This window comes from Rissa tridactyla, chromosome 7 (assembly GCF_028500815.1).
Source record: "Rissa tridactyla isolate bRisTri1 chromosome 7, bRisTri1.patW.cur.20221130, whole genome shotgun sequence".
Classification (NCBI taxonomy): domain Eukaryota; kingdom Metazoa; phylum Chordata; class Aves; order Charadriiformes; family Laridae; genus Rissa; species Rissa tridactyla.
The window spans coordinates 6,187,801-6,200,957 of record NC_071472.1 but is presented as its reverse complement, the minus strand read 5'-3'; the positions used below and the strand labels follow the sequence as shown (position 1 = coordinate 6,200,957).

At 35.7% G+C, this 13,157-nt stretch overlaps 1 protein-coding gene across 1 annotated transcript in view; it reads right to left on the bottom strand.

Moving 5' to 3' along the window:
• Positions 1–13,157, bottom strand: part of LRP1B (LDL receptor related protein 1B) — a 749,025-nt gene that overhangs the window by 98,251 nt on the left and 637,617 nt on the right. The window contains exons 61-62 of the mRNA XM_054208041.1: positions 2,491–2,679; positions 1,540–1,688 (exon numbers count right to left, since the gene is read on the bottom strand). Of these exons, the coding sequence (XP_054064016.1) occupies positions 1,540–1,688; positions 2,491–2,679 (338 nt within the window). The remainder of the gene's footprint in view (positions 1–1,539; positions 1,689–2,490; positions 2,680–13,157) is intronic.

Here is a 13,157-nt window from a genome sequence, read left to right as displayed (position 1 = left end):
CGTAGGAACAGCTGTGATTTTACAGCACCATCTGAACATCTTAAGTAGCAAAGTATATTTTTGCCACTGATCTCAGCATCTGATGCCATGAGATTGATGATTTATCAAACAGTAAACAGATTTCAAAATTGGAAGAAAATGACTAATAACCAATGTCAACTTGTATCTGCCTGAAGCAGCTTCTTCTATTTAACCCTGTTCTCCCACCCATGGAAGCCACAAGCGATAAAATATTGCTCCTGGAAGATCCAAGATGTGATGCTATCCTTCAATTCAGACTACCAATGAACTATTTAGGAAGGAACGGAGCCATTCAATCAACTGTTAGCATATAAATTTATGGTAAAATAAGCCTCCAGTGCCATTTAAAGAAAACTTTAAAAATGAAAAAAGAAAAAAATGGTGTTTTTTTAACCAAACAATTTTGAGAAGCCAGATATGGGGGGAAAATAGGTAAGAAATTGCTCATTTTACAAGTGGTTTACACTTTCTTTTTGTTCATCACTTAATGGGAAGTAACAAGCAGACAATCTAAACAGAAAAGATATGATGAACATAATAAAATCACACCAAACACTACCTTAAAGGAAACAGAGGAGGACAGTGGAAAGGTTTCTTAAATAACAATATTACTTGAACGAAACTTTACATCATTTATTAAGATGACCACTGTTATTTAAAAATTAAGAGTGAAATCATTTCCTTAATGAATACAGACAAAACGCATCATGATGTAGAACACTGTAAGAGGTCATTAGCAAAGATATAATAATAGTGGATACTAGAAAAGCCGGACTATTAGAAAGATTTTAAAGGCCATATGTACTATTACAATCAACCAATTAATTGTCTGGGTAGAACAGTCCAAAGACTCTTATCAATGTGGTTCTCCAAGTAGAAGATACTGATTTCTTATAAATCTACCTTATATTTAAAAAAAAAAAAAAAAAAAAAATCACCAAGTATTTATTTTCAAGTACTAGGGTATTCACCTCCTATAAAGAATTCAATGTTTTAATTGATGTTTAATTAATTTAATTAATTTATGTTAATTAATTGCATATTCTACCATTTTCATTTCAGCTACTGGATTGTTTTTTAATGTAACTGTATTGTTTACCTACCTAGCTAACTGGACAGAGCTTGTTTTCCTGTATTAATGTAAAGTTCATTCATGCGTGAATACTCCCAAATCATTGTTATATACACTTCGTATTTTTATGTTTCATATTTTATACAAATGTTTTTTCAAAGCAATTTTTATGGGTTTAGTAGCTGTATTTGTTCTAGTGGCTGGCAGAAACATCCACATTTGAAAGGGAACAAGCTCTGCATTCTCTGGAAAAAAGGCATTTGCAAGTCTATTTTCAACTAATAGCCTTGAAGATGAAACGCTTTAAATGCACCATGACTTACCTAGTCTTCAGCTCCTTTGACTGATGCTTCCACGTCTCACAGGCACCCACATTCACTACTTAAAGCGGAAATCCAGTAAAATACAATCCCCGCACGTCCTCCCCTCCATAGGTACGCACTCACCTGACTGGCAGTGCAGTTTGATAAGCACGTCTTGTTATCCGCAGCGAGGTAAAAGTTAGTGGGACAGGCACAAGTATACATCTTGCCAGGGGCTAGAAGGCATAAATGACTGCAACCGCCATTGTTTAGTGTACACAGATGTTTAGACACTGCGGATAGAACAGGAAAAGAATATCAGAGCCTATTATTTCAGTATACTTCAGGATATCTGCTTTCTAGAGGAAGAAGAATGTATTACACATACTATTTTTACAATGGAATGTCTCAAATCAAAAACCTATAAGAGGCAACTTTTTCCTTTTGCCTTTAAGCTAGTCTCTGTTCTATGCAAAAATTAATTATCACTATGGATGTAGATTCAATACTGAAAGAAAGTGAGGGGAAAAAAAAGCATTAGAGTTTTTTTTATAATGAGACAAAAAATTAGCTTATCTAGGTCAAGTGCCAAATGGTGTCCCGTTAATAATTCCAATGCAGGGACATCAGGAGATCAGACACAACCGTAACGCTTACGTTCTCTGACATTCCCTCAGTCCAAAAACTTTCTAAACAAAAGTGTTTTTCTGTATTATTAACACTTTATTACTTTTCGTATAACAAAGTTAAATGTTTTCATAACACACTGTTCCCATCTTGATAACCGGTAACTTGTACTGTAATGCAACTTAATGGTTCTGTACTTTCAGTCCGGATCTGGGTTCATTTTTAAGCAGACGAAACGTTATCTTGACGCTCTACAAGACATATCACATTTATTTAATTACAGATATGCTTACAACATTAATCACAGATTTATGTTTAAAAATGCTAATTTGAAAACTTCCACAATTTGAAACAAAACAGAAATAAAAATAAATTACTGCAGATAAACGAGCTTCCATTAACTCAGCACCTGGCTACTCAGTGAAAGACATCGACGTGCTGTACAGAAAGCATAGACTGAATAATTACCATCAGGTTGCCGGTAAGAATGATACACCTGGATGTCTGTTATGGTATGCCATGAGTTAATCAGTGATAGTCTGTCTGATCCAGAGGTTTTGTGGGCACGGCTGAGTGATTTGGTTTTCCCATCTGTCCAGTAGATGTAGTCTTCAAACAACGTTAGCGCAATCACCCCTGGAATATCTTGATTAGGGACTGTAAGAAGAGATGCTAAGATTAATGTTCGCTCTTGGAAGACTGCCAGTTAAAATATTCCATACTGCATGGGTTGACAGATACAACTGCTCTATAATGTCTTGAGAATAATTGTCATGACAATATGTCAAGCCTAGAGGGTTCTTTATTACCAGTTACAATAAAGATGGATGGGGGACGAGCTCTGCTTGCTTAGAATTAGTTGGCCCAATCAGTGTTAAGGAAACGAAAGAATTTCAGTTAAAAAAAATCACCTCCAGATTCTAAACCAATGACATGTTAAGCTTTAAAGTAGTACGTAACACAGATATAACTTAACCTACTCTTTACAAAAGGCCAATATTCATTTGCTGGTTTAGGGGAATAAGAATTATTAGAAAACAACCATAATGTAAGGTACACATCTCCAGATGTGCTGTGTTTATCACCCTTGAAGACAATTCATAGTATTTTATAGCGGCAAAATACACTGACAAGAGAGACAGGGGGAAAAAAAAGTTTTACCTTAAAATCAACATAGCAGTGAAAGGGCTTATTGCTTACTCTCAGCATAACCAACCATGCAATTAAAAAAAACCCACAGAGTGATGATAATACCCCATTGTTAAAATATCAAAAAATTATGAGCCAACGTAATTTTTAAAAGGAAGGACAGAAGGGATAAAAAGCTTTGGAGTGCTCTTTATCCTATCGTACCCTCAAACTATTTATTCTTGGTAAACATAAACTGAATGCCACTTTTTTTTTTCCCCTTTTAACATACCTATCTGTAACCATAAATGTCACAGGATAACATCTGACCACAATGGTCAATTTGTAAATTAAAATGTTTTGTCACTGAATCACTCTAATTACTGATAGAACTGAAAAGGCAGATCAGAGCAGCTGAGTCTGCCATTTTTAACCAGCACACCCTTAACACCTTTACCTTGTTTTCTCAGATGAAAATAGCTTCATCTTTTTACCTGGAATGTGCTTAAATAGAATTGGCAAATTTCAAATTCTAGTGGGAACATTCCATAGTTCACTGTCAACCGATGACTTGGAATGTACATGGAATGACAACTTAGCAAATTCAATTTCGTATTCAATAGCCTTGCTGATAGTCAACTCCAGTGCAGGGCAAGTTGCCTTCTGGTCAAGGAAACCCTTCTTCTTAGACCTGAAATTATTTTCCCTTCTTGTATGTTTACATATTCCATACTGAAGTAACAGTATGATATTCTTTTAAAGAGCTTCGTAAATTTTCTAAGAAATTAGTTAAAGTGCAATGAAATCTTAATTTTCGTACTTATTACATAGTCAACTTTGGCATCGTTCCTTACCTAGCATACTACCCCCAAGAAAAGCTTGTATAATTTCCCTTATTTGTAGAATCACATTGTGAAAAGGGGGTGTACAAGCTGGAAGTGAATTACTCCCCATGGTGATTGTTGCTATCCTGTTCCTCAGCAAGGAAGGGAACAATTCTTGAAGTACCATTACTTTCTGTTTTGCCACCAAAGTAACAAATCAAGTACAACAAAACAAGAATACAGAAACTATAAGTACAGGTATTTCCATTATATTGATTCTTTTTCCTCTTTCCTCTTTTTCCGTATTTTCTCACCGCTGGATTTATCAGAATAAATTGGAAGAAAAACCTCCTAGATTCAGGAAAAAAAACAAAGGCTAGAGCAGGGTTTGTGTGTCCACTGGAAGACCTGTATGTGCTACCACCTAATTCGATCAACTTCTTGCATGTTAATTTTATCCCCGCTCTGCTCTGGAGTGAACTTAATAATTTCCTTAGCGGGGCAAGTAGTACCCAGCTTCACTCTAAACGTAGTATGGGGCAACTCTGGTACCACAAACAGTGAAACAAACCCTGCACCGAGTCACAACTGAGCCCAAGCAGTCAAATGCCAGTCATTACCTGTATTCTTTTAATATTCTTTTGTTCAACATGAGTGATTTTCCTTGGACCTTCTTGAGAGATTCCTTAAGGTCTGCATACATCTTTGATAATGATGAATTCAACTTAACACTGTTCCAGAAAAGGCATGTATCCCGAATGTTAATTTCAAAAAGTGACTGATCTTTAAAATGTCTTAGCATAATTACTAATTGGGAATACTAATTATCATATCATATGCTTACTACTGCAATTAATTAAGGAAGCATAGGATTTACACATTCAAGTCATTCGGAAAAAGGAAATTATAACTCTGAATTATTTCAGAATTACCAGCTCATCAAAATCTGCGTACGTGCACGCTCTGCAAAGGAAACACCTTTTGGGTTTGAATCACTGTCCAATATTTCATCAGATCCCGCAAAAACTGGATTCATTCTTACTTCCTCTGTTGCCACTCTCCCCAGTCAGTTACTTCCTAGAATTTAAGTCATTTAACTGCTTTATTGTGCTATTATATTTACCATGGGATTTTGAGTACATCTGGGCACAATCCACTGTGCCATCTTTATATATGAAGACTTAGTTATATTAAACTCAGCACTTTTTTTACTTTAGGTAGATAAGTGTTTGCTATTGAAAGTTTTTTTGTAACCTCTAAGTCATATGGTTGTGCCACAGCACAAAAATTAAAAGACAAGCAGGAATTTTTGGTAAATCTGCAAAACTGCAGGAAATTCCCCACAGATCTTAAAGGGCAGTTTCTAATGAGAAATACAAAGCGGGCTGACAGAAGAAGCGGGAAGGAACAGCAGAAAGAGAACTGCTACTCTGAGCAAACCCCTGAAGCTATCCATACAGCTATTTATTTCACTTTTGCTTGACTTCTAGAAAAATATCTGTTCGTATAAATTATGACCCTTGCTGCTACTTTTGACATCAAATTAAAGATGTCAAAGATACCATTCCAGTCTTTCTAAATAAAATAAACGTGCTTTTTTCTTTGTCTGTTTTCTCTTATTCTGATCACAGTTAAGATTAAAATGAGAATAAATGGGTGTGTAAAAACCTTAATGCACATGAAGAGGATTTATATAGGAAAATTAATTTGATTTGGTCATCTTTATTATTCCCCACCAAGGAAAAATATGCCAAGCAGTCGTCGTTTTTTTGCCATGCAGTAATTGCAAGTAAATACCATCTCCTGAGTATAGATGAATGAGTAAATGCTTACTTTTGTTTCTGTGTATTACGCATACATCAGAACCCAGATGAAACTTTATATTCATGAACTAAAGAAGATTCAGGAGAGTAACACATACTGTTTGAGTTGTCTCATCACACCTTATTAATGGGGAAGCTAAGTTAAGCATGTGGCATAAAATCTTAAATACAACCGGTAGAGAACTGCATTTCAGAAAACTTTCCGTTGACTCAACTGCATTTTTCTTTGATTTATTTTAAGCGAATTTTGTAAGCACCAGGTTTAGAAGCTCAAATCATCCAATTATCTTAAAAACAAAACTACTTTACCAAACACAATGCAACAAATATTATATTCTCTTTTTTATTTTCTTTAAAAGAAGTATGACCGAGTGTACCTGTTTCTAAAAACTGAATTTTCCATTACTACCACACATTGGTTAAAAGTTGAAACTGTCAACAGTATAAACGCTCACAGATTAGGACTGTAGGTTGTCCTGCCACTATTTCTGATTTATGAGCAACTTTGTAATTTTAATGGGCTTCTATGTTAAAGTCAACTTTACATTAAGTAATGTTCAACACAAACTTGATCCAGAGTCTTTCAGAAGCTTGCACTGTTTATAGTTACGACTATGGAACTTAGAGATATTTCTAAAAAAAAAAAAAAAAAAAAATCAAGGAAGCAATGAACGGCCCGTGTTAAACAAAATAGTACAAATAAATAAATGTAAATAAAAATATACGTAAACCAAACCACACAGAAAATAAGTAAAATATTTGCATCAATGGATGCAAATATTTCTTATAAAAATTCTAAGCTGACCATAAAAATATAAAAAGTCTTATAAAATAAGAATTAATAATAATTACATAAATATAAAAAGCTTATCAATTTTTTTCTAAGCTGGCTATAAAAAAAAAAAAAATGTATTTTCTTCCAGTTGGTACACCTGTAAATACTGAGAGTGTTTTCCAAAACCAGGCATTCAATGGCAGCTTAACTGCCATTAACTTTAACTTCACTGGTTGAGGAATAGTTCTATCACAGCTGAATATTATTTTTCTTTAACTTCTAGTGTATTGCAAAGAATGGAACATCATAACTGTTGATGCAATATGTTGTAAAATCTACAGATCACATCAACTATGAATGACCAGAAAAAATGAACACAAAACTATGAGGGAATTTCTACGTCTTATTTTCTGATGGAACAGCAAAATCATCTCTCATGCTCTTTATTCTTTGCCTTTGAGGACATCAGCTTTCCAAAATTTCAGGCAGTGACAGCTATTAATTTATCATAAATGTATGTACTAGGAGAAACACCCACTTTCTTTCTTCAGTCTTTAACTTCAAGAGAACACCTTAGCCACGTTACTGATCTACCTCTTCATAAATGACATACATTAGTTATATGTTGCAATACTAATTGCTAACCTCACAGCATACATTTTTAATCACAGTTTTAAACAAGGAAAGCAGGACTAATTGCTCTCCTTTCTTTGGTAAGTTCTGTGAAAATGGACTACTTCCTACAAATTCGAAGTAAGGCCAGGTTAGTCATAACTGATAAGTAGCTCTGCTTACCCTGCATCACCTGTTTGAAAACATTTAATCAAGACGTCTACTTGACAATCCATTAGTAAGAAAGTAATATATTCTGTTAAGCAAAAAAAAATTATATTACACCAACAAAAGGGTCACATCTCCACCAGCAAATTCATGGAGAATTTAAATAGTCACATTTTAACACAGCCATGAGAATTGCACTCACTTGCTATTAATGACTTTCCAGAATTACCTATGCATTCAACAGATTATTATTTTCTTTTAAGGTTTCTCATGACACTGTCACTCTATGGCCTCTATGAAAGCTTAAAAAATTTGGCTGAAGTAAACCGAAGCCAATCCATATCTCAAAACACTTTGCAAGAATAAGTAATAAAACGCCCCACCTGCAGACCATTAGTCCACTGGACACAGTTCTAGCAGTCCGTAAGTATTTTACTAGACCAGTACTTCCTACACCTGTTTTTTTACCCTCGTTGTTAAGAGCATCAAAACCTTAAATAATCCTTTGTAACCTATGCATATTACTTTTCTCTCAGATGAAGAAAACTCAACGCCTACAAGTGAAGTGCAGTTCAATCAGAAAAGGGATAATCGCCCAACCACCACAGGACTCCATCGGCATGGAGGGGCACACTGGCCAGCTGCTATGGCGTAAGGCAGGGGCAAGAAGTGCCTTCAGCCCCTTCCATAACTCCTTGCCTGAACAGCATTCCTTAGCTGACTGCTTCCACTCGGTCCCAAACAGTTATTTCGGCGACTCAGGTTTCTTACAGCTTACGACCCAGTACATCTCAGAACATATACGCCTGCTTTCATACACTGCAACATACCCTGTGTATCATATATGAATAAAAAAAAGCTTTACGTTGCGCCAACAACAGAATCTTATGAATTCAAACTGATACTTACTTTGATTTTCAAGACCTTGCTCTTATTTGTGCAATAAAATGCATTATGGGGAGCATATTCAACAACTTACTCAACAAAAAAAACCATGGAACGCAAAATCACCACCTTAAGTAATTTCTGAGGAACAACTGCACCCAGAATTTGGTTTTGTGACTCCTTTTCCTCCCACAGCCTCCTCCAACCACAGATGTGCGAGTTGCTTGCAATCCCTCCCTTTCCTGTCAGGCTTTCTACTGCCACCTCTACCTCTCTACTGCGGTTTCAATTTTATACATAGATCATGGATTCTCTTACACTGAACGCTAATCCCAAACAGTGCTTGACCAAGCAACAAGAAGATGAGAAATGGGATAAAAAAGACAAGGCAGAGAAGAGAAGGAATGCACAGACCTACCACAAAGCTGCAGAAAACAGGAAGAAGAAATAAAGGTGGGCAGTAAAAGTTCCCCCTGTTTTAAGGGGAGGCTCTCAACAGGTCAGAAGCAGTGGAAAATAAAAAATTATTAGATACTTGAAGACAAATAAAAATGACAATAGATAACATATTAGAGAGATAAAGTGCTGCATGAACTTTAGGGAAGAAGAGCCACATAACTCCGTAAAAAGGAACATAGGAGAAGTGAGCACAGACTTAAAATGTAGGTCTCTCTCTCTCCCCTGCATTTTGTACTAATTTTGATCCAAGAATTCATATGCTGTAAACCATATCTGTGATAAAAATGTCTACTTTTCTCTTGCTTCCCTTATATTTTCTAAGTAGCTCTACTTAAGCATAAAAAATATTCATTTGATTTCAGGGGTGAAAATCATGCCAACTGGGATTTCCTAACTATGAAATACGTTTATTGAAGAAGCCACACAGAATAAGCCCAGTCCCACCCACCTCGTACTGTAACACAAAGATTTTCAAAAGTAAAGGCAAGTACTGTAACTAAAATCAACACTAAAAAGAGGTCTCAACGTCAGCTTTTCAAATCCATTCCCCAAGAAGAAGGGTCCTTAAAAAGAACAAATGCTGACTTCTAATCAATGGACACTACAAGAATATCTGGACTCTATCATACCCAACAAGGCTACATTTCTTTAGCATTCGCTTCCTGGCCAAGCCGAAGCTGGTTGATCAGTTCTAAGCTAGAAAAAGATCTGTCCCTTCCCAAGCAGAAGGGATTGCAACCTTGCCACGTGTACAAGAAGAGAAGGGGTGAAAGATTCCTGCCATGCTCTTCCCAAAAATGCACTCACCCAACTGGAGCTCCAGTGCTGATAAGTAACCGCTAAAGGTTAATTAGTTGTTGTTATGCAACGTTTTAAATGACCACCTCCTCTCACTGTGGCATTAGAGCAGTTTCTGTTGAAGAATTATGGCACCCAAAGACAGAAGATTTACATTGGTGATCAAAGCTTAAAAACAAGGCTGCATTAGTTTGCATTCCACTCTGAAACTCTTGATTTCCGGAACTGCAATAAAATTAAAACAAAAAGCCTACTGACATCTTGACCCAAATGGAACCAGTGATAAAAATCTTAGGAAGAATTAAGAATCTTCCAAAAAGAAACCGCATCAAGGAAGAACAACACTTAATAAGAAAATAACCATTACACCTACAAAAAAAAAAACAAACTTGGAAATTGCTGATCCTCTCCCGTGCTGAAATCACTGCCCCATCCTGTCCTCTTTTCCATTTGAACTGCCTTATATCCATTTCCGTCTCATTTTACTTTCAACTTCTGGCCTCTTTGAGACACAGTCAATATTTTTTTTATTTCTTTATAGTACTTACTCCTGGTACTTGTTCCTTTTGATAAAGGTTCTGAAGTGCTTACACAATGAAATTAATAATGAATAATGACAATAAAATTATGTCTATTAAGCCTGTGAAAAAATACGTAATTTCGATTATATTAAAACACTAATTTTTTTAAAAGATGAGACATTTCAAAATCAATATTACTTTTACTAAATTGACACTTTGTTTAAAAAAAACAAACCTGTCAAACTCAATGAACAGGAAAAAAAAATTCATATAATATATACATTAATTCTAGTAACTGAAGCCAAGTTTCACAGAAAAAAAAAATAAATATGAATACACCTTTGGGATGATATTACTTATATTTTTAATAACAACATGTGCATGCATACCTATTTCTTTCTGCAAAGGTAATATATACCTCACACATCCATACTGGGTAAGTATGGAAGATACAAGTCCTACCATTAAGCGGTAAGATATTTTGCCAGTCAAAAAACATAATTGAAATGGCGAAAACTGAGAATATCTCAGTATAATAAACTCACACAAAAATTGTTATGCATCCCAAAATTACTATCACAAAAGCAGCAGGAAATTTAGACTTGAATCTAAACTTCATAAGGCACAAATGTATCTGTAGTATTGAAGCTGACTATTACATATGACTTATAACAATACCATGAGAAGAGACTAATAAATTTTCAAAAATCTGCCTATAACATCAGTTGATCAAATCTAGGGACTGCAATATTTTATCATCCCACTTTAAAATGTTTTATTACCTTTTTAATTTAAGTGTGAGCAGTTGTTATATGCCAGTTACCCTGTAGCAGTACAGAGCGGCATGCTGTCACAGCAGTAATCACGTCGTTCTCACATATATACAAGTCACTACTCGAGTACAACGACTCAGAGTGTGCTAATGAGTTTCAAAGACTCTTTAATTATTTTTCAGATTTCCAGAGACCGCTTTCGTGCCTACCAGCCCCTATGCCTTAGACTCTTGTCTTGCTGCTGGTTTCAATACTGATGCCCACTCTGCCCCCCAAGCTGCTGCTTCCTTCATCTTTGCTTTCCATACTCCTGCCACCCCCCAGCGCTGAGAACATAAACTGCTCGGCCCCTTTTGCTTTATCTCATTTATCTTCTACCGCAACCGCAGGAGCCATTCAACACTCTGCAACCTTCTTCATCAAAAACCTCCTGGTTTTGACTGCATTGATTTGAGGAGGGGGAGACCTTGTGACACAAGAAAAACTGTATTTTATGTTCTCTGTTCTGGTTGCTTTCTGACAGGAGCAACTGTAAGTAATGGAAAGTAATGCCCATCCTCTAAAATTTGTGATGGCGCATGTCCAGCTCATACAGAAATATACAGTGAACGTCTGCTAAGCTTTTAATGAGCGCACAGAAAAATTAGATTATAAGCTTCTGAAAATAAATTTGGGTATATTATCACAAGAACAGTGGAAGATACAGAAACCAACCTGTTGGCAAACTTCATAAACTGAGCTCCATAAACTGGAGACTGTGGAACCTCAGAGTAATTGTGTGAATTGCCTTTAACATAGGGGAATATGTGTATTTTTCCTGAATATTATCCTTTAAAAGAGATAAAATACAATAAAATAAAAAAAAGCAGACTTAGGAAGACATATGAATTGGAGAATTTTACCTGAACAATTATGAAAACTGAATCTAGAATGTAGTACTGGAGGTGAAGCAATTGTCAGTCTGAGCTCTCAGATGTGGCTATAATGACTAAATCTACAGACTCCTCAAAAGTTGGGATTTTGAGGAGTTGCAATATCAGAACTACTGTTTATTTCACAGGAGGACAATTTCATAAATAACTGGATTTACTGTTTTATAAAACTCTGGTGTCAAAGATCAGAATTAGATACAAATACTCTCTACCTAAAAAGCCCATACAATTAGCAGTTTTTGAAATTACGTGATAAAAATGGAAAAAAAAAAGCTTATAATCTCCAAAAACCTTATACTTGATATTTTAACACTTGCATATATGTACACCAATTTTGAGATTTGTAAACACTTGGACAGAAGCCAATTATGAGGAAAAGGTTTTTTCAAAATGAGATACTATAGGAAAGTTTCTCTCTGACAACTATATATAGCTAAGGTATTAATTTATGAACACTTAATTCATTTAAGGTTCAACACTTTTTCATTGCTTAATTTTCATGCCGCTGTTAAGACGAAGCAACGAAGCGCTCAATTTTTGTTTTTACAGTATAAAACATCAAAGAACTCGATGCAGTCAAGGCCTAACCTCAGCTCAGAGGAGCTTCTGTACTTCCTAAACCGGACTATCAGATTCTACTTTTATATTATATACTGAAATTCTCATCTTCAAAGAGCGAACTGGGAAAATGGTAGGCACCCCTGGGTTTTAAGAGCTCTGAAGGATAGGAAAACCTGCATGAGGCAATCAGATACCTAGGGAACTGCGAAGCTTGCAGCTCCTCTGGGCAGTGGGAACCAAAAGCAGCTGTTAAGTCTCACAAATTCTTAAACGTGGGTTTCTTTTTTTAAAGCTCACAGAAGTAAACCAGCTTAGTGCTTAGCCAGATTAGTGCTTCAGTGCTTGCTTAATCATTTATTGTGCATAACATTTGTGAATGCTGCAGTGCTAAATTGGCTAAGCTCTAAAGACAGTTTACATAATCAAGCATTAAACTTCAAATAGAGAAGCAAGGTCATTGCTGCCCCTAGCGCCAAAAGAGCTCCCAAGCACTGCAAGATTTCTGGCCTAGTTAGCATGTTTTCAAAGTTCTTACTAGGACTCTCTTGGTATTTATAAAAGCCTATTTCTCTATTGAAATGCAGAGGAACTTTACAAGAGGAAAGCACCAGATGTTCTCTTTTCCTGAAAAATCTTTAAGATTTGTAAGAAAGAAAGAAAAAATAAAACTCGTTGCGAAAAGTGTTAACATTAAGATCTAAGTACATGTAAACTCCCATTGCGTGGAATAAACACTCCTTGGTTTAACGTACAGCATGCCAATAATTAGCCCAAGATTGTTCTGTCTGTGCTCAAGAAGTATCTAGTGCAGAGCAGAGGACACTGCAGTCTCCTTCATATAATAATATCTCTTTACGATAGAAGAATCACACATTC